Source organism: Chrysemys picta, chromosome 1 (genome assembly GCF_011386835.1).
Source record: "Chrysemys picta bellii isolate R12L10 chromosome 1, ASM1138683v2, whole genome shotgun sequence".
NCBI lineage: Eukaryota > Metazoa > Chordata > Testudines > Emydidae > Chrysemys > Chrysemys picta.
Window position 1 is genome coordinate 344,446,544 of NC_088791.1, and position 22,217 is coordinate 344,468,760.

The 22,217-nt window shown below is 48.4% G+C and overlaps 1 protein-coding gene across 4 annotated transcripts in view; it reads right to left on the bottom strand.

Moving 5' to 3' along the window:
* Positions 1-111: 111 nt before the first annotated feature.
* The window catches only part of XRRA1 (X-ray radiation resistance associated 1), a 51,926-nt gene continuing 29,820 nt past the window's right edge, over positions 112-22,217 (bottom strand). For 2 of the 4 annotated variants that reach the window (XM_042850730.2, XM_008175923.4), the window contains 11 exons: positions 17,943-18,047; positions 15,438-15,697; positions 14,482-14,522; positions 11,538-11,675; positions 10,106-10,199; positions 8,719-8,837; positions 6,024-6,335; positions 4,316-4,493; positions 2,883-2,998; positions 1,836-1,941; positions 112-630 (listed from right to left, as the gene is read on the bottom strand). In XM_042850730.2, coding sequence (XP_042706664.2) covers positions 329-630; positions 1,836-1,941; positions 2,883-2,998; positions 4,316-4,493; positions 6,024-6,335; positions 8,719-8,837; positions 10,106-10,199; positions 11,538-11,675; positions 14,482-14,522; positions 15,438-15,697; positions 17,943-18,047 — 1,771 coding nt within the window. In that variant the 3' untranslated portion in view covers positions 112-328. The remainder of the gene's footprint in view (positions 631-1,835; positions 1,942-2,882; positions 2,999-4,315; positions 4,494-6,023; positions 6,336-8,718; positions 8,838-10,105; positions 10,200-11,537; positions 11,676-14,481; positions 14,523-15,437; positions 15,698-17,942; positions 18,048-22,217) is intronic. The other 2 variants (XM_008176225.4, XM_065596281.1) reach the window with 2 other exon arrangements.

Sequence of the window (22,217 nt, forward strand, 5' to 3'; positions counted from 1 at the left end):
GCCTGCGCACCTGCCACATGTGAGCCAGCTGGATCCCTTATTTCAGAATAACCACGTTACAGTGGCAGACGCCTCGCCGTTGGCAGGAGCAGGGCAATAACTGACCAGGTGTTTTGTGAGCTATTTGTTTATTTCACTGATTGCAGCTGTAACTATGTGGACTCAAGTGAGCACAATTGTACTGGTATGTTACACACAAACCGTTTCACTGTGCTGCATTTTCAACCCTCGCTACTAAAAGTGCACTAACCTCGTTCTAAAACTAACTCAAAAATCTATCTAGAAAGAAACACAAAAGTTGGGAAGTTCCTGTTCTCCACAGGCCAGTTTACAAAGCAAATGTCACTACACTCCTCTTACGAGCTGAACTTTTCTCCAGTGATAGGTAATGTTTAAGGCTCTCGCTCTCATCCGTATCCTGAGGCAGAGAGTCTGATTTACTTTCCTCGATCTCGACAAAAGTTTCTTGAGTTGGGCTTTGCCCCAGCGCTGGGATATTCACACTCTCCTTGCAAATCGCCTTATTGGAAGTTGCCAAAGCAGCCTTGTACTTCTTGTGGAATTCCTTCATCAACCCCAGAGCCTCCTGATACTCCTTCCGGTTGGATTTCTTCTTTTGCAAAACAGACACTGGGGAAGATCAGAAGCATGATCTCACTATGTTTCCCCTGGAATTGGTCTTTTAAAATCTCACTGACTTTGATCTTTACTACTTCCCTCCCATCTCTGATACAGAAAATGTGGTCGGGTCTGATCCTATGCTGGGAACTCAGCCGCAGCTCCTACTGTAGGCAACAGGGACTGCACGGATTGGGCCCATACAGTAAAACTGGTTTAGTCCATAGATAGCTGGACACCAGCTACCTTGTTTGGAGAACCTCTCTCACTAAACTACTTCCAAACGGGACCGTTTCTTCACGCGTTAGGTTTTGATGCGTCGGAAGCACAAACAAACCGTAGAGGATGAAAGGTTCTGCTCTGGAGCTAGAGAACGGCCTAGGTATTGGACTGGGACCCTGGCATTCCTGAATTCAAATCCCAACTCGTCTGGCCTTGGACAAGTCACTTCCCTTTGCCTCTGTTTCCCTCCTCTGTCAAACGACTGCAGTACAGGAGTGGGGTGAAGGTCAGTTACAGGGCTTGATGCTGTGGCCCCTGTTCTAAGGATTATTCTATTATAGAACCTCAACAAATGGACTTTAGAGTGGAAATTTGAACCTGGTGCCTCTGCTTGGCTTGTGTTGTTTAACCGGCAGCGGGAAGTGCGTGGCTAGTCCGGAAGCTACACTCTGGTCACTACCAGCTTTTGTACTTTTCCACTTTGGGAAGCCATTTTCCATTTAGTTTAAGGAAACAGAGGGCAGCAGGGCCCAGTTCATGATTAGTTCCTGGTTCACATCAAGGAGGACGGTGCACATCCTGGCTGTCCTGGGTCTGATTCTATAACATGCTGAGTGCTGTCAGCGTCTACAGGCTTCTCAGCACCTCCTAGAGGGATGGGGAAACTGAGGCACGGATCAGGGACATTTCCAAGGTCACCCATAAGTCACTGTCAAAAAATCAAGGGTGGAACATAGGTAACTTGACTTCCAAATCCAGTGCCCTTAGTCACTGGACCACACATTTAATTTCAAATACGTCACAATGCAGATGTTTCCAACCTCTGCACAGGTCTGTCCTATCACAGTCTTTGCATGCAAGTGAGCAGAAGTGCAGGGGGCGGGAATCATAGAGTCATAGAATCTCAGGGTTGGAAGGGACCTCAAGAGGTCATCTAGTCCAACCCCCTGCTCAAAGCAGGACCAATTCCCAACTAAATCATCCCTAGGAAATACCTAGTGGAACTTCTATGATGTTCATGTTGCCTCTCATGGCTAGGAGGATGTCTTCCAGCACCTCGGCTTTAGTCTTTTGAGACGGAGGGCCTGGTGGTTTCCCCATCTACAAGGAAAGCAGACAATGACTAGCAAGTGTGATGGTCCATGTCCACTATCCTCCTACCCTGCCCTGCAATGTTTGGCAAGCTGCGCTTTCACTGGAAACATGGCCTATCCCTTTTAAGTGCTCGACTCTGTATGAGCAAAGCTGGTCATAGACCTGTCTCAGACGTGCCAATCTCCGTCAGGGCCATGTTTCTCAGTTGCCCTTTGTACCTAAAATGCTGTGCGATGTACAATTACAGAGTAGCGTGGCTCTTTCATTATTCTACTGCAATGTAAGAATTTACTCCGTAGCATCTACCCATCCTGGTGGGCTACTGTCAACATTTTGGAGATGGACAGTTCCTCAATAAACCATAGACCAATGGTTGCCAACCTTTTTGGGCAACTGTGCCAGGTACCAGATTAAGTGGGGGTGAGCCCATGCCCAAAAGTTCCCATTCAAACTGCCCGCAACACACCACGCTTAAGCTTGGAATAATTTTGTAAGGGCAAGGTGGGGGTCTGGAGCATGCCATGGTCCGTGGTGGAGAAAGAGTCCACCCAACGGAACGAAAGGTAAGATGAGCAATAGGCTGGGGCCCTGAACAGAAACTCTTCGGTCAGGAATAAGGGAAGCTTATTGTACCAGACTCCGAAGCCTGTCATGCGACATATCGGGAGATGGGAACCACTCGCTTAGACTAGAAGGCATCTGATAGCACTGGGCCAAAACTTTGGAGCCTGCCATGAAGAGAGGTGAAGGATTTAATAAGAGATGGCTCAGGGATACAAAATTCTGACCCAGACCTGAGTGGGGGGACATTCAACTCTAGGGCTTCTATTCGAGTCCATTACCAAGTTCTGAGCTCAGTTTGGCAGGGGTTGAATCCACAGTTCTGGTTCCAGATATAGACAGAGAACAAAAATAACTGTTCTGCCATCAAAGCCTAAATGTTTTACCTTCTTTTTTCTGGGCACATACGGCTTCTGCACACTGTCGAGCCTTGCCTTCGAGTCACGATACACCAGGGGCTGTTTCAGAGCACGCCTCAGCGCCTGGACGTTTTGCTGCATTCCTAGGAACAAAGGGAAATAGGTGTCTCTGAGGAAACCCCCTGCTGCAGCTGACAATTACAGTAATACTTAGCACTTACCGACCTCTTCAAAGAGCCTTCCCATATTAATCGGGTAAGAAATCCTCTTTAGCTGCTTTCATCACACTGCCATTAACCAATGGATCTACAAGCTATGTACCCAAGACACTGTAGGACTATATACCTCATTCACCACTCAAAGACAGCCCATTCTGGAGTAGGACTCGGCCCCTATTTAAAATCCACACTATACGCCGGGTTCGACACAGGCTAAAGAATGATTGTTCACAAGGGTAACGTTCCCAAGGGCAAGTTGGACCTCAGCTTTGGCTAGCCAATGAGAAAACGGCATTGCCCCAATTGCTTTGTAGCCTGAAGTGCGGTACGGGGTCCAGGCAGCCACTGGAGATCTGGCTGGGCTGGGAATACAGACAATTTCTTCTGCTGGTCACTGGCACATAAACAAACAAACAGAGACGGGAGCTTCAGCTCGGGCATGCCAGTCAGACACCCGGCTCAGGGTGCAGTTGGCAATGAAAAACAATGCATCACTTGCATGGATCAGAACCGCAGTCAGCCCAGCCTGGGCGAGAACAGGATTTTTCACAGGAAGTGGAGAATACCATAGCCAGCTGAAAGTGCAGGGGAACCTGGGAAGCAGGAATTTACCCAGGACTCCAAGCCTAATACCCCTCTGCTTACAAAACGGGCCATGGGTTCCTTCACTGGCTCCAGGGGGCCAGGGTCTCAGACTGAGGTATGAGACCCTGCAGCAGCACAGGGCCCTCTAGCTCCTGCTGGCTCTGCCAGCACTAACCGCTGCTTTTTCATACTTGGGTGGCTCAGAAGCTGGCAGACTGAATTGTACCGAACTAGCCAAAGGAAACGGCCTTTCAGAGCAAAGATATGCATAAGATTCCGGGCCAGAGGAGGATCTGGTTCACTCCACTTACCCAGAATGCACCCCTGCTTCAGGGCCAGCCTCTTAGGGCTGAGAGGGACTTACGTGACACGAAGACCATGTACTGGCCCCATGCCCAGGGGTGAACATTACCCTTATTGTGGAAAACTCCAAAGGCACCAGTCTAAGACCAACATTGCTCAGGGGCAGAGAGGGGCACTTCAGGAACATGGTCCTTTCCACTGACTGTTCAGCTTCCCAGTTACACCTGCTAACCTAAAGTTCAAAAGCAGGTTCAGATTCAGAGATTTCAAGGTCAGAAGGGATGTTTCCAATCAGCTCATCTGACCTGCAGAACAAGCATTTCTGAGCAAGAGAAATTAGCTTTCCTGACTTACCCACTGGCTCAATGAACTCGGGGTCAGTTTTCACACGGAGCAATTCTTCATAGCCTTTATATTTCGTGGGAATATATGTGCAGCTGCCCGACGTCCTGGGCTTGTGTTTCCTTTTCCCTTGTCTTTCCTCCAGTTCATGTCTCCAAACGGAGCTGGGGATGTCATCTGCATCATCCAGCTTCAGACATCCAGGGGAAAAGATTTACAACAGGCAAAGCAACTCACCCAAAACCTGCCTTTACCCCACCCAAACTCTAGATCGGACACAGATCTCTCAGAGATGAATTCTACCAGCTACATCAACTGCAACGCCATAGCCCCTCGGGGTACTCGGGCTCAAGTGAGGGTAGAAATTGCCTCTAAACATCCAAATGTGATGCATCAAGATTTCCTAATTGAATGCATTGTAATAATAATATTTCATAATTAAAGTATAGCTTCTAATATCACACTCTCCAAGCGTTAATTTACCTGCCACACCTCTGGAGAAGCCTGTATTATCCCTGCTAACCGGGGATTTTTCAGACAAGGCTAAGACCTGCTTAGTTCTTCTTACCACAATCCAACCTTAAGGTTAAACAACAGGTAGGAACGACACCTGAGCTCATCTCAGCCCTGTCTACGTGATTGTTTCCATCACCGGGCATTCCAGATCAGAAAAATCCTGGTGCAGACCAGGCCGAAGACCAATAGGGAGTTTGCTCATTGTCACACAGAGAGTCACTAGAAATGCTGGGAACAGAAGTTAGCAGTGCTGGTGCTTTGGTACCCTGCTCTCACCACTAGACCACATTCCCTCTCGGAACACTCAGCTTTAACCACGTTTACTCGCATACCCAATGTGAGGGCTACATTTCGGGGAAAGAGTGTCTGGACAGCTGCCCTCGTCACTTCTGAAAGGGAATTTGGTGCCATGAAAGGTACCAGCCCGAGCACTCAGCAGGCTGAAGTCTACCCCTAGGTCAGGTGCGAAATAGGAAGTGGCCTACAAAGATTGGAAGCTCTGTGGTTGGGGACGGTTTTGTACATGTGCATACAGTGCCCAGCACAATTAGGGCCTGTAGGTGTTACTGCAAGAACGTCACCATTCTGCCCAGCCAATGCACCTCAGTCCAGATCTGGGCCAACACCTCAAGAGGAGAGGTGGGAATTCAGTTTCCATGCATAAGTAGTCCCTTGAATGTGGTCTCTGCTGAGACTTCTAATAAGGGAATCAATTGGTGCCAATGGTTTTTGTGATGTGGTCACTTTCCCAGTGGGAAGAGAAAAGCAACAACCAACTCGTTTCGCACACATCAGCAAAGAGCCATTAGACATTAATGATTTTTGATGATCTGGGCTGGATTTGAACCAGTAACTGCAAGGGCAAGGTTCTATAGTCAGTTACCAAGCGCCTAACCATCTAGTCCACCTGCAACCAAGTTACCTTTATAAATGCAATCACGACTGGGAAAGTAGAGAATTGATTTTTGGTTTCCACTAACACCCCAGCCGTGCATGTAGTTTTACTTGTTCCTGCTGGACTTTCTATTTCCAGCTGGCTTGTCGAGGGAGAATTATGAATAATAACCTTCAGTTACATGCATGCCAGGCTTTCTTCTTTTAGAAAACAAAGGTCATTTCCACCGTCTGAGCATGTCTGGATGAGCCTTTGGTTCTCGAATGCCAGATAATTCACTAGGCAGACACACAGTACACGCTCACACACCTGAGTCAGAAAGAACAATGCAATGTCATCTCCAGCGCTGTCAGGCCCAAGCTTGGAATCACATTTCTCTTTCTCCGGCACCTCCCTCTGGCTACCAAGCATTTTGGCGTCGTCATAAGGCTCCTGGTGCTGCTGTGCTGACGATGGTCTGATCGGCGGCAGAGGATCAGACTGGTTCAACCTATGTGATCCTTCCTCAGGCTCCTCTAGTTTACCCCCCTCTGTATCCGACCAGAGTTTCCAAAAGGAGGACTCAAGAGGCGCTTCTAGCATCAGCGGCTGCTTTGGAACCTTTGGGACATGTGATGTTACCTGGAAGAGAAGTAAAGGCCGATCCTCCAGAGCTCTCTAAGCCCTGACAAATACTGAGCGCCCTATAGGACTTCTGACCCATCCTGGAAGGGGGGCGGTGGCATTACTAAATAAAGTGTGTGTGTCGGCAGGGCCTGAATGCAGACACAGCCAACATCAGCATCAGGGTATGACGCATAGACTTTAAGGCCAGGAAGGACTATTGTAATCATCTAGTCTGACCTTCTGCACATTGCCGGCCACAGAACTTCACCCACCCACTCCTACAATAGACCCCTAACCTCTGGCTGAGTTACTGAAGTCCTCAGATCATGATTTAAAGACTCCAAGTTACCAAGAATCCACCATTTACACTAGTTTAAACCTGCAAGTGACCCCTGCCCCATGCTGCAGAGGAAGGCGAAAACCTCCCAGGGTCTCTGCCAATCTGTCCTGGGAGGAAATTCCTTCCTGACTTCAAATAGAGCAATCAGTGGGCAAGACCCACCAGCCAGACACCTGGGAGAGAATTCTTGTAGTAACTCAGAGCCCTCCCCATCTAGTGTCCCATCTCCAGCTGTTGGGGATTTTTGCTACTGGCAGTCACTGATGGGCCACACACCATTATAGGCAGTCCCATCATAGCATCCCTTCCATAAACTGATCAAGCTCAGTCTTGAAGCCAGTTAGGTTTTTTGCCCCCACTGCTCCCCTTGGAAAGTTGTTCCAGAACTTCACCTCCTCTGATGGTTAGAAACCTTTGCCTAATTTAAAGCCTAAACTTCTTGATGGCCAGTTTATATCCATTGGTTCTTGTGTCCACATTGTGGCTTAACATAAAGAACTCCTATCCCTCCTTGGTATTTATCCCTCTGATGTATTTATAGAGAGGGATCATCTCTCTCCTCAGCCTTCTCTTGGTCATATTAAACAAGCCAAGTTCCTTAAGTCTCCTCTCGTAAGGTAGGTTTTCCATTCCTCAGAACATCCTAGTAGCCCTTCTCTGCACCTTGATCCATTTTTAAGCTGGTTATAATAACTGAGCCCCATCCCTAAAGGCCAGAGCAATCCATGGGATATGTTCGCTCAGCCACAGCAGAATTTAGCTGCCATTATCACTGGAATGTTTTTATTCCACAGCTCCCAGGCCAGGTAGTGAGAGCTGCGTGTCAGGAACGTGCTAGGCTCTGCCAGGGTCTGGGAAGCAAATTGTCTTCAGTCAACTCCCTGGCGATGCACTTGCTGGACACCGCAAATGTCGGGCTGAAGCAGCCCTTGCTGGACATCCAGGGGAAGTTTATTCATTATTGCAAGAGATGCAGTAAGCAGTAAATCATGCCTAATGCATCCTTAACGCCTGGAAGTCCCCCACCTGCTACTGAGCAGCCATAAGTAGACTTTGCCAACGGCAGTTCAGACCCTGCTGGAGCCACAGAGCAGGAATCACGGAGAGAAAGTCTGTGGCCTGCATTATACACAAGGTGAAACTATGTGATCATAAGGGTCCCTTCTGGCTTTACAATCTAGGAAGTGTGTGCCAGGAGGAAAGAGAGGCCAGCAGGGCAGCAGTCATTCATGCAGACCAGCTCCTGCCTCCATATATCAGGGGGTGCCCATCTCTACGGCTCTCCTGGATCCATGGGATGGAGACGTCTGTGCTCCTCTGAAGCCCTTTCACTTGAGGGTCGGGTCTCGCATGCTCTGCAGGGTTCACTACATGGAGGAACCCCATGTAATTATATTGAAAGTCACATTACCCGGTTGCAGTGCTTAATAGAGATGGGATTCCGCACTTGCTTAAAATTAAGCATGTGCTTTAGTGCTCTGTTAAACTGGGGCCATGATACGGATTGTATGTTATTTAGACAGTAAACTCTTTGGGTTGTAAAATCACCAGGGCTAGGAGCCTGTCATATTTCTCTGTGCCTACTGATATCAATATCTTGACTATATTTGGCATGAACAAGCAGCTTGTGTGTAGCTTCAAACCATCTCGTTAGTGGATGGTGGATGAGGATTGTCCTTCGCTCCACCACCCAGAACAACATGCAGCTCCAGCTTTCTGCCAGGGAGAAGCACCATTCCATCAGTACTGCAACTTTTTGCTGCAGTGTTTGGTTTGGGCTGATGTGAACTCCTCCTCCGCTGTTAAGAGTTGGAGGTGGATCAGACGTACCACTGGGGAGGCCACAATCATTGGACCATTCTTCGTGTACATGTTCTTTGAATAGGTAACAGGACTAGCGCTAATGGTTTGCGCCCTGAAGGTTGTCTAGTGATTAGAAATGCCGGGTCAGCCAGGTGCTAGGGAGCAAGGAGCGGTCAGAATCATGCAAGTCAATGAGAGTTTGGCACTGACTTCACTGGGACCAAGGCTGCGTTGACCACGCCGATCTTCTCATACCTTCCTATTGGCCTTGATTGGAATAAAGATGTGCGGTTTCTCCAGTTTTGAAATCTTTTTTCTAATTAGCTTAATCCCCAGTCTGTGCTGAAGGAAACTGGTTAGCAAAGGTGGATCACCTGCCAAACAAGGGGACTGCGTTAAAATAAGCTGTATCTGTCCCGGCACTCTGGCAGCAGAAAGCAAGTTCCACGACAAGGCTCTCCAGGCTAGCAGGGGCTGGACTGACTCATGCAGTGGGACAATGAGCCAGCACCTCCTCTGGCTTCCAGCGGTTGCTGCTGGATTGAAGCTTTAATGTGTAAAAGCATCGGGGCAGATCCTCAGCTGGTGTAAATCAGCGTAGCTCCACTGAGCCACGCCGAGACGCAGCAGCTGGGGATGGACTGTCCCAGTCCTCACTGTGCTATCAGCAAGAAGCAGCTGATTGGTCACTGCAATGGGACTTAGGAGACGGGAGCTCTAAGCATAGCAACCTAAAGGAGTTCAGTTTCCAACTCCCGGAAACTCAGTGGAGTCATGCACCTAAGTCCCTTAAGCTCCAGCTCCGCACACCTTAGGGTACGTCCACACTACCGGCCAGATCGGCGGGTAGCAATTGATCTATCGGGGATCGATTTATCGCATCTCATCTAGACACGATAAATCAATCCCCGAATGCGCTCCCATCGACTCCGGAACTCCACCAGGGCAAAAGGCGGATGCGGAGTCGATGGGGGAGCCGCAGCCGTGGATCCCATGCCGTGAGGATGGGAGGTAAGTCGAAATAAGATACGCCAACTTCAGCTACGCTATTCCCGTAGCTGAAGTTGTGTATCTTACATCGACACCCCCCTCTCCCCCCAGTGTAGACCAGCCCTTAGATTTGGCAGGGCTTGCTCCCCCCAGGCCGCTGTGTGGGCATAGGCTAGGCCTTGCCTCCTCCCTGCAGCCTTTGGAGAGGCTTAAAGCTACAGAAGCAGAGTCCAGGAGAGCACAAGAGCTGTAACAGGCTAGTCTTGGTGGGCAATGGTGCAGCCTGCCAACCCTTCCCAAGAGACACGTCCCTGGCCCAGGACACTGAAAACCTGCATATCGCCCTGGTGATGTCACGGAGACTAAGGCCAGCGGGATTTCTCCCTGATCTGAGCAGGCAGCCAGCGGTTTAAAGTAACAGCAGCTCTAACACCTCCACTCCTGTGTCCGTGCCAGCTGTCAGAACAAAGGGCGCTGGAGCGATGCGTGGAAATAGCCCCTTTTCCAAATGAGCAGCACCGGGGAGCAATGGATGGATCCTGCACCTCAAGGGGAGTTTTGTTACCGACTCCCAGGAAGCAGGAGCAGGCCCTGCGGGTTTCCCTTCTTGTTAAAGGGCCAGACCCCTCAGGGATCCTGGCTGGTCCCGTACCGCTCCTGAGGGTGGTCAGCGGGTTGCTATGGAACGTCAGCTCCGTCAGAGAGGGAAAGAGAGCCACGGCTAGCAGGTCCTCCTCGTTTTTGATCTGCAAGATAAAATACAAAGCCACAGCACTCCCTGCTCGCGTGCGCTGAGGCGCTCTCTTTCATTCAGATTTTACTGTCATCATAAAGGTACCCGATGGGCTGAATCCCTGAGGCAGCAGTTTGGGGACAGAGAGGACTGTGCTGTCTAATGGGTAGAGCACTGCGCTGGGACTGAGACCCTGGGTTCTATTCCCAGCTCCGGCACTGGGTGACCTTAGGAAGGTCACTTCACAGCTCTGTGCCTCAGTTTCCCCATCTGCAAAACGGGGATGATGATTCTGGCTCTCCTTTGTAAAGTGCTTGGAGATCTATGGATGAAAAAACACTCTCTGAGGGGCAAAGCTCGTGTACTGCACAGCCAGTGTTCTTCCCGAGTAAACACTGACGGCAGGGCTGGGGTGCAACCACCCTCATTTCTCACAGTCCAGCAGCTTGGATCAGCCTGGAACAATGCATGCTGGGAAGTGTAGTCTCAATGAGCCACAGCTCCATAGCAAAGAGGAGGGTATATCTGCAATCATAATTTATAACACGATGAACAACAATTCCATTTACATCAGGCTTTCCCCGGGCAGATTCCCCGGGAGCATCAGCCATCCTGCAGTCTGACCAGGAAGATCCAGCACTCATGTAGCAGCCAGGCAAGAGAGAGGGCCAGACTGGATCACTTTACCACCCTTAGAGCGGTGATGTCTTAGTGCTACTCTGCGACTACAGCTGATTGTGCGTGGGGGGGGGGAGGGGAAGGGGAAGGTACCCTCCATTGCACCAGGCACTGGCACAACCCAATCCCACTCTCCGAGCACAGAGACCACCAGCAGTGCCAGATGCTTCAGAGGAGGCGGGGCAGGGGTGGCCTCTACGCCCGCCCTTCTGCGCCCACTAGCAGTCAGCAGCTGGAGCCCACTGATCTCAAAGGAGCAGCCATGACCACTCCAACGTGTGCTGCTCCAGCACCCCCAGAGGCAGGCACAGTGCCTCCAGCTCCTGACGCTGGTGCAATGCCTTAGGCCCTACCTCTGCCTCCCAGTGCCTTCTACAGCCTCAATCCTAGAGCCTGCCACCAGGCCAGGAGTGGAATCACTATGGGGACAGCAAGTGTCTAGGACAGAACAAGGGGACAGAGGTTTCTAAGTTTCTTACAGTCCCATGGTACAGCAGAGCACAGCTGGCCACGGCAAGTCTCCGTGGTGAGTGTATTTCCAGTTCCACCAAGAAAGCATACCGAGGGGTTGCATGTAGCTGCAAAATAATGGCTCCCCTGTCCCCTGACGGGCCCAGATTTCACCCTGACTACTACGGACAGCACCAGCCTGTAACCACACGGGCTGACTCACCTTGTTGTTGGCCAGGCTCAGATAGCGCAGTTCCGGAAGGGGGGGCATAAACTCCTGGCTCAAGGTGTTCCTGGAACTGGCAGGGAGAGTCCCAGAGTCGGCGAGACATGAATGGTCGTTTCCCTCCATGAAAACATCCTTACAGAAAGAGGGGGAATAGCGAGAGAGAGAGACAGACAGACAGAGCTGCCGCAGGGGAATCTCCAGGACATGGTGACATCTAAATCCAGTCCAGTTACCATAAAAAGTCCACACTCGCTGAAGACCAGCAAAGTACTCATGGAATGGAACCGAGTAGGAAAGAGAGAACGCACGAAGCCTAATGGTTACCACTGAGGACTAGGCCTCAGGACGCCTGGGTTCCATCCCCACGCCTGCCATTGATTCACTGCGAGATCTTGGGCAAATCACTTAACCTCTCAGCGCCTCAGTTTCCCCATTTGTAACAGGTCAGGTGTGTTGCCGTTATATCTGCAAGGTTCATATTGGCCTGGCTCCAGGCAGCACAGCCAGCTGGTACTTTCCCCTGCTGATTGCATCTTCTGCTCCAGAAGCTAAGCGTTCATTTAAAATAAATTAAAACTCTAACCTGATAGTTGTATTGCAAACCTTCAAGATAGGAACCAAACACGCCACTGCTGTGATCTCTGCTTGAGCCTACAGCTAGCCTGGAAACCAATAGCTATCAGAGGTGTGACCGGCCCTGTAACGGGTTTCACTCCCTGCTCTGACACCTCCTCATGGATTGGTGCCCCCTTCTGTCTGTCATTCGCACGCCCCACAGGCTCTCCAGGACTTGGGGTGCTCTCTGTGACTCAGCCTTCTGGCTACGTCATTATACAGTTTTCCCCTTCCAGGGTAGCCAAGTCCCACCCGACAATCTGCCCAGGGGCCGTCTCAGGCAGTGCTCTATAATTCCCAGTCTGTGCCCCTTCCCCAGTGGCAGGTAGGAGAACTGAGCCCGCCTGCTACTCCATGTTCCAGTTCAGGGACCCTAAAATCAGCAGCCAAGGTCTGCACAGTATCAATCCTCGCTGCTCTTTCCTCCTCTGCCTTCCACAGGCTATTTCTCCCCACACCTCCTCGGGATAAACCCCCTCCATCAGGGACAGAATACCAGGGTTTTTGCTCCTCACTGGGTTTCCTCCTACCCACCTCTCTGTGCCCAGAGAGCAACTGTAGACTCTTCCTGATGCCCCCGTCTTCTCTCAACTTCTGGCTTTATCCAAGCCCAGCTTGCTCCTGCACCTCGATTAGTGCTTATCAATCATAATTAATGGAGATATCCCATCTCCTAGAACTGGAAGGGACCTTGAAAGGTCATCGAGTCCAGCCCCCTGCCTTCACTAGCAGGACCAAGTACTGATTTTTGCCCCAGCTCAAGCCAGACTCTCCCACAGGTGCGGCCTATAAGATTAATTGGGCCCTTCTGAGTCACTTGAACCCCTTCAGTGCTGTTGCAGGGTGAACACCCCATCTCAGACCCTTCTCCATCTCAAGGAGGGTGTTAACCCTGAAGTCTAATGAGGATGGATTAAATCTCAATATTTTATCACTGTTGATGAGAGCTTGCCTGAAAGGAGAGTGGAATGATCCTATTAGGAAAATCCGCCCCAACCACTGAATGGCACAACCGTTTTGGTGACAATACTAACTTTTTTTTCTCACTCACTGCTGTGTGTTTGTAAAGCCCGTTGAGACCTTTGCATGAAAGGCACTGCGTAAGTGCCTGGGAGTAGTAGAAATTAACAGAGAGTCTTTTCCTCAGAAAATGCTCCTGCTGGGATAGTTCATAGGACCAGATGTGTTATTTAAACAGCAACAGAAATGTGCATTAAATCAGCTTTAAATGAAGACTAATCCATTACAGCCAGGGGAGCCGTGAGAGAACTTGCTTTTGCATGTTGCATTAATGCTGGAGTTTTGTGTGGAATTTTCTAGAATTTTCAAATACAAATGGGTAATGAACTGCCCCCTACTGGATGGAATCAGAACTACTCTCTCTCCTACGTGTGTGCGTGCACACGTGTGATTCCAAGCTCAAGCCGACATACTCATGCTAGCGCTAAGTGAGCTAGCATGCAAAAAATTGAGCATTGCAGCAGTACAGCGAGTAGCAGGAAGGGTGAGCCATCCCAAATACATACCTGTCCATACTCAGGGCAGCTAGCCCCTCCCACTGCTCACACCACCGCAGCTACATTCTTTTTAGCGTGCTCGCTTGATCAGAGCTAGCGCGGGTATGTCTCCTCAAGATGGGAATTTCACCCCTAGCTTGAAGCATAGATATAACCTGAGAGAGGGCGAAGCTGAGTTGTGGGTGCTTAGCGTCTCTGAAAATCTGGCCACTGATTTAAATGCCTAAATACAGATTTCAGAGCCTAACTTCAGGCACCCAATTGCCAAATTATGGCCTATATCACCTGACCATGATCACAGAGTAATAAACTGGCAGTGGTAGGACAGAACTCTGGACTCCGCTCAACCTGACACTGAAACCGTTAGAACGCACTTCCACTCTGTGTAGGGAGCACTATACACCCAAATGGCATACAGGTTTATTTTAAACGTACACAGCAGATTTAAGAGCTGAAACATTCACAGGTTATGTGAAAATTAGCTGCACAAGACTCCAGGCTACGGCAGGCTACTGATCATAAATCATTCAGGCTGCTAAGGCCTTGGCATTCCCAGAAGGGCTTCTCAAGAATAAGGTAGAAAGAGGCTAATGCTCCTAAAGAGAAGAACCCGAGGAGGAGAACTTTGGAATGTCCATCCTAGACCATAATCTCATTGAAGATTTTTAAGAGCAGGTTAGACAAACACCTGTCAGGGATGGTCTAGATAATACTTAGTCCTGCCTTGAGTGCAGGGGACTGGACTAGATGACCTCTCGAGGTCCCTTCCAGTCCTATGAGTCTATAAGTCAGCAAACAGTTCTTACCAGCAGTGGTGGTTCTCGAGACACCGAAGTGAAAACAACCTCTGTAATAAAACACAAACAAATCACGGGCTTCTAAATACCACTGCATGGGACTCTGACGGTCAGCTCGCTGGGGCAGGACCACCTTTTTGTTCTCTGTTTGTACAGCACCTAGCGCAATGGGGTCCTGGCTCAGTGCAAGGATCTTAAGGTTGAGAGTCATGAAGTTTGAAATTTCCCTCCACCGCAACCGTAAATGTGTGATAAATTAATTGTTAAAAACCCCTACAACACTGTAAGTTTTTTATACAGAATTTTCATTACCCCAAGCAGCTTGTGTTTTTATTGGTCCTTACTAGGAAAATGTTTCTTTAGAAACTTTTCATTTTAAAAATGATTCACATACTTAGATGGAGTGAAATGTCAAATACATTTCAATTTCGTTTTTTAAGCAAATATCCATCTTGGGTGCTGTGACAATACAAACTGCCCTGGACTCTGCGTCCCCCTGAAGCACAGGACCCCACAAAGTGCAGGGCCCTGGCCAGTTGGCCCGATCCATCCTATGGACGGCATGGTTCTGCCTGGACCCGTTCTGGGCACCACCAAAAATTATACAAACCTGGCGCCCATGGGAGTTTTGCTGTTGATTTCAATGGGGCCAGGATTTCACCCCATATAGATGTTTAAGGCCACAAGGGACCTTGTCTGACCTCATAATGAAGGGCGCTCTCTGAGTTACCAGTCTCTCCCCTCCTCCTCCATAACACACACAGACACACACACACACACTATCCTCCATGGTATTGCTGTTTGAATCACGGCGTGCAGTTTCTGATACATGGCTCTGGAAAGGCTCAGCCGCGGATTAAGAAACCTGATCCTTCTCCCACTAAGATCAATGGCAACGTTCCCATTGATTTCAACAAGAAAAAGAGCAGGCCCTGAGAGCTGGGAATGAAAGGCGGAGCTGTTACCTGTCCTGTCTGGATCCTGGTGGTTTTGTAAAATTAAGTATTCCAGTTGCTCTTTCTCCGTCACCAGCTGGCCTTGCAACCCTGCCCCGGCTTGCAGCGGCTGCTCATGCTTCTGTCCGAATCTAGACGGAAAGCTGCATGGCTCTGCCTTGGTGCCCATCTTTGCCGATTGTGGGTGGAGGGAGAACTGGGAATTCTCCATTTGATGCAGGTAAGGGACCTCTGCAATCCCATTCTTGTCCAGGTTTAACTGCTTCAGGCTGATCAGAAGAGGAAGTGACCGTGAAGCCTAATGAAAGTTACCATTGCACAATATGCAACAAAGCCCTGTTACTAGCATCCGGAGTGGGAAACTGTCCCTGAGCCTCCGTGGATGCTGTACTTCTCAATAACAATGCAACATGAAGGTTTCAGAGAGAGCTGCTTCTCCCACAGCTCTTCATCTATGCTGAAATACACTAAGGTAACAATCACAGGCCCGCTTGTGTAAGGTGCTGAGGGTCCTTCCCTCCCACAGAAGTCTATGGGAGTTCTCAGCGTCTTGCAGGACTGGGCGCTGTAGCCTGAGTGACCCCACGTGTGTTCAGTTATTTGGGCTCAGGCAGGAAGACGGGCTGGCAGTTGGTTAAATCAGGAGGTGCTGATCCTGGGGTTTGGGTAATTGGGATCCTGCTGTAAGAATAGAACAGTGCTTTGTACCTCCATAGCAGCTTAAAATCATTGATGAATTTAACCTGTGAGGAAGGTACGCATGAGATCCCCAACTGACAGATGGGGAAGCTGAGGCCCAAGAGATTAACTGACTTGTTCAGGGTCACAAAGGAAATTTGTTGAAGAAACAGAAATAAAATCAAGGGCTCCTGATACCTAATCCCATGTCCCAACCCAGTCTGGCCGTCCACCTCTCTTCAGAACTTCACAGACAATATGAAATTCTACGCCAGGAATGTCTGCACTGAGGAAGAACAATAACATATGGAGCATCTCTTTGAATTCAGACCAAACCACCACCTCCAGGCCAGTTACAGTTCCAAAATGCTTGCAAAAAAATACAATCTAGTGATTGTCAGCAATAGGAATCAGCGAACATAAGAACGGCCATACTGGGTCAGACCAAAGATCCATCTAGCCCAATATCCTGTCTTCCGACAGTGGCTATATTCTAGTCCCAACTCTGCCACTGACTGCCTGAGAGATCTTGAATGAGACACTTCACCGCTTTGTGACTCAATTTCCCTTCCTGTAAAATGGGGATAACAACACTTAGCCAACTCACAGGGTGCTGTGGTGTCTGACTCGTGAATGTTTGCAAAGGGCTTTCAGATCATTCAGTGTGACAGAAGTGCAGGGTATTATTATAAAATGCTCTCCTGCCAGCTCCCCTTGGCTTGTTCACGCACTCCTCACTGGAGCTGGGAGAGTTTTCAGGTTGATGGCAATTCCGAAAAATTGAAAAAAATTATTTCAGGTTGAACCAAAAACATTTTTTCTAATTTGCAGCAAATAAAAAAGTTAGGGGGGAAAAAACTGCTTCAGGTCTAACCGAACATTTCATCTCAAACACTTCCAAACCAAGCCTTTCAATCTTGACCATGGTTTAAGGGTTTTGATTAAAAAAAAAAAAAACTAAAGGAAAGTTAGAAACAAAAAGTCATTTTGAAGCAAAATATCAAAATGTTTCATCTTTAAAATGTCAAAGCAAAACATTTCCATTTTTCTTTTTGGATTTTACTTTGGTTGGTTGTTTGCAATTGAAACAATTCGGCAAAATGAACACAAATTTGTGCCCCAAATCTGCTTTTTTCATCAAAAAAAAGTTTCCGTTGAAAGATTTCACTCAGCTCTCCTCCTCCCTCCTGCTCCGCTGCATGCCCCCTACAAGCCCTGTCTCCCTTCAAAAACCTTCTCAAATCCTATTGTTCTATAACACACAGCATGTGTAAAGACCACACCACTGTGTCCACGATTCTACTGTAGCAGGTGGCCCCCTCTTGGCGAGGGGTTGGGGCCTGATTCTGCACTGACTGATCTCCTCGACTCAGATGCCTCTAAAATGCAGTGCACACCACCACTGGGCTGTATGAATAGCTAATGCTGATCATAAATCAAAGGGACTTTTCACACTGGCTTCCGTAACTCAGATGGACTGAAATAACCTCCTGGGCCCATCTGAGGCAGTTAAATCCATGGAAGGAAAATGTGAAGAGCAATCCGCTCCAGTCCATCGTTTCTGAGCCTTGGGACATGAGCAGAAGCACTTGGCATGATTCTGAATTACGTCCCACCCGTTTATTGTAGGGCAGCTAGGGGGACATTGTCACTTTGCGGCTGTTTTCATTGACCTACAGTTCCCAAGGTTACACAAAGTGGAAAGGAAAATACCCTAAATGAGTTACAAAGACTTTTTTTTTTTTTAAGTTTCAATGTGTTGCTAAGAGCAGCGAGTAGAGACGGGCAGTGTGCCAAAAGAAGTCGTAAACATCTGCGGCATGATGGTTTCTTTACCTGCGGAGATTAGCCAGGCTTACAAAGACGCTCGGGTGAGAAAGATCATTGTCATCCAGCAACAAGACTTCTAGAGATGGAAACCTTAAACAACTTGGGCTGTCACTGCAAGTACAAAAGGGATCTCATTAATAAATCAAACAGGTGCAGAGAAGTCAAAACCACATTTTTCACTGCTGTGCAAGAAACAGATCTCCACTGGTTCAACTAGAGACATGAGCCTTGGTCTTTACACATTACCTTTTTTAAGTTCAGGCTCCATTAAGACTCCATTTTTAAATGGTTTATAAAGGGTTAATAAATTATTAATAGCTGTTTAAGTATGTTATGGGCAAGATTAGGTGGTTCTAAGCATGTTACTGGCATTTAGATGCATGAAGCATGTTTCTGGCATGGGTTACGTATGTTATAGGTAGTTCTAAGCATGTTACTGGCATGATTTAGAGGCGTTAAGTATATTTCTGGCATGGTTTAGCAATGTTAAAGATGGTTCTAAGCATGTTATTGGCAACAGTCCTCAAGAAGCAGATCCTGCTCCGATAGAAGACAATGGGAATTTTGACATAGGCCCAATCCTGCTCCTTTGATGCCAAAGGGCCATACTCAGTCAAATTCCCATAGTCAGGATCACTGACTTCAATGGGAGTGCTGTCTGAGCAAGGCCTGAAGGCCTGATCCTGAGAGGAGCTGATCACCCTAACTCCCATGACACCTCTGAGGTCAATGGGAGTTGGTGGAGCTTGGTACCCCTAACAATTAGGCCTTCAGGTCTGGGCTCAGTAAGAGTCCGAAACCCTTATGGGTGGGAGTCACGCGCACCAGGAGAGCAGCCCCACTGATTTCAATGGCATTGTTCATGTGAGTGAGGTCTACCCACAGGAGCAAAGGCTTAGGGGGATCGGAATCTAAATCATTATGGTCATTACATGAAGTTCTCCCCGTGTGTTTGCTCTTTAAATCCAACCCTTCATTTTTACATATTTATTCTTTGCTTTTCCTTGTTCTGGACAGTGACGCTGACTACCTCGCCACCAAACAGGTACAGCCTACACTGCAGCAACGCACGCTTCCCTCTCACCACCCACTAATGTGCCTCACCCCCGACCTCAGGGACCCCCTCCAGGGCAAGAGAGGGGTCAGCAGGACGGATTGATTTCAACCACTGGTTTCAATCACAGTTTAAATTAGGGTGACCAGATGTCCTGATTTTATAGGGACAGTCCCGATTTTGGGGTCTTTTTCTTATATAGGCTCCTATTACCCCCCACCCCCGTCCCGATTTTTCACACTTGCTGTCTGGTCACCCTAGTTTAAATCAGCAGGCAGAAACCCTGGATTTAAACAACTGATTTTAATTATGTTTTCCATGTGTACGTTTAGATATTTTCCCAAGGAAAAGTTCAATCTCATTGATTGTGATAACCATTAAAACATGTTAATTTGATTACTTACAGCTAAATATAACCTTTGCAATACAGAATGTACTTTTCTTTTGCTAACGAGCAGGATACACTACGACTTTAAGCAATCCTACAGCTCAACGTAACATTTATTTACATTTGGAATATCTCCATTTTTTTATTGTCAGTAGTATTGCCAACCCCAAACACTCAAAACTAACGAGTCAGCCTCCCCCCCCACCCCCACAAGATTATCTTAAAAATCAAGAGATTTTAAAAATAAAATACAGGTTGGGTTCTGGATTTTGAGCTTTCACTTGGGTCACATTTTCATTCTCTGCAACCAGGAGGGCTAGCAACTTCTTTTCAGATGAAAGCTGAGATTCTCATATAATCACCTCTCTCCAAGAGCCCTGGGCTTTAAGTGAGACATCAGGAGAGTTGGCAAAAGTGTGCTAGAAAATGGTAATGATGTATTTCTTATTTACTAGATAATAATTCACTTTTTACTTGTATCAAGCTTCGTTTGGATGAAAATTGAAACTCAATTTCAAATATGCACAAAAACCGCATTTGTCAAGGTTGGGGCAGAGAGTTAGTAGTTGAATAAAACTATCGTATTTTTTTCCCCACACTTCCCAATTATTGAAATCTACTAATGACTAATGAATAGACTACAAATATTAAAACAAAAGTATTTCTATTACATGGAATTTGGAAACTAAAAGTAACTAGGTAAAAGACTTTCTGCATACACACATATACACACACAGAAAGAGGAAAATACTGACATTTAGAAAAAAGAATATAAATGATCGCTCCTTTGTAAAGGCTGAAAATGACTGTGATACTTAACTTAAAGCAGTATAGAATATTGTGCCGTATTTATAACGCTTTACCTAAAAAGTTAAAGAAGTTTCCCCCCTGATTGAGTATATCAAACAGCAGCCTTTAACTTTTTAGACAAAGTTTATGAGGAGTGCTCAGTACGTTTGTTACATTTATTTACATGATATGAATAGATTGTAGCAAGTTTAGGCCTTTATGTAGTTTATCATAAATTCAGATTTAAACAGAAAATTGTTAAATGTCTTAGCTTTTAAAAAGACAAAAATGATCAGGGAGAAGGCCCCTGAAGGAGGCTGTAGGAGGTTCTGGGCAGGCGGGCGAATAGGTGAGTGGTTTGCCAGCTGACGTCCCAAAACTGGAGAAGGCTCAAGGCAGCAGCAGAGGGAGTTGCCTGCTGACTTCCAAGTTGGGGCCAAGGGCTAGATAGAGCTGAAGGCAGGGGAGTATCAAGGGGGCTTACCCACTGATGTCTCCACATTGGAACCAGAGAGGGCTGAGGGCCAGGGAAGCAGTGGAAGGGCCCAGCAGCTGATGGCCGTTCTGAGATGAGAGGTTAATGGAACTGGGGGAGGGATGGGTGGTTCCCTGGTGAGGATGAACTTCCAGCAGGGAGGCTGGGGAAAGGCCTGCTGGGAAAAGCAGCGCTACACTCCATCTGGAAGGGCTGCAGTAACTGTCCAGGCAAAAGGACAGGAGAGGACCAAAGAAGAACATGGATGTGGTGGAAGATGCCAGAGTGTGGTATATGCTATATTGATGTCCCAGATGCTGTAGGAATTTAAGGACTGGGGATGATAAATGGTCCATGTTTTGGGAGTTTTCTTACAGATTGTTTGCACTATGGTTTGGTAACAAACCAGTCCCAAGGAGGGGTATTATTGAGCCTGTTGTAGAGTCCAAAGGGGCTCAAGAGGTTAAGTGGGATGGTAATCACAGTATCAGGGTGCCCAGCCACACAGGGCCGGCTCCAGGCACCAGCCGAGCAAGCTGGTGCTTGGGGCGGCAGATTGAACGAGGCGGCATTCTGCCCAATCCTAGGGCGGCACGGCCGCTTTTTTTGTTTGTTTTGTTCCGCTCCGGCCGTCCTGTAGGGGGGCGGAGGACGGAAGTGCCCTGCAGCAAGCCCGGCAGGGCAGTCCTCGTCCTTCCCTCCCTGCCGACCGGAGCGGAGCCCTCCCAGCAGGCGGCAGGAGGCGGCGCGGCGGGAGGGGCCGCATGGCAGCGCCCTGCTGTAGCCCTGGCCGCCCCCCTTCTCTCTCCTTCCCGCTCCCTCCCTCACCCCCCCGCTAGCCGGTCCCCCTGCATCCGCACTCCAACCGCGCCGCAGGGTTTTTTTTTTTTTTGCTTTGCCGTTCTGGCCGCCCTGTTTTTTTTCTTTGTTTTGTTTTGTTTGGGGCGGCCAAAAAGCCAGAGCCGGCCCTGCAGCCACAAGGGGGCGCTCAGGGATGGGGGGGAATTGTTCACAGGCCAATAATTGCCAGTTATGGAGAAGACTCCTCCGACCACTCCAAACTGGAATGACATCACCAATCCATTTCACATGTAAGAACAGCTAGCTCTTACCATCAGTACATCGCAAAGCAGGTCAGTATCATTATCCCCATTTAACAGAGGGAGAAACTGAGGCACAGAAAGAGGATGTGACATGCCGCAAGGTCACTCAACAGCAGAGGTGGGAACAGAACCAAGGTCTTCCAAGTCTCACTCCAGTGCTCTATCCACTAGGTCACCACAGGCAACCAAACAGCTAGATGGTAACAACTTGGGGTAATTACCAACCTGGGCTGGATTCAAACCAGAGACATACAACTGACAGGCTCCTCTTAAGAGGTGTGGAGGACCTTTGACCTCAACGGGAGTTTAAGTGCTCAGAACTTCCCAGGAGACACCCAACAGTTTAGAGGGTTGGGCCCCTTTAAGTTACAGAGGAACCTGACACAGGAGGAGCTGTTGGAGTGCACAGATAAGATTCTGCAATACAAAGGTTCCCGGATTGGCCCTCTGCCTCTGCTCTGGGATATGAGAC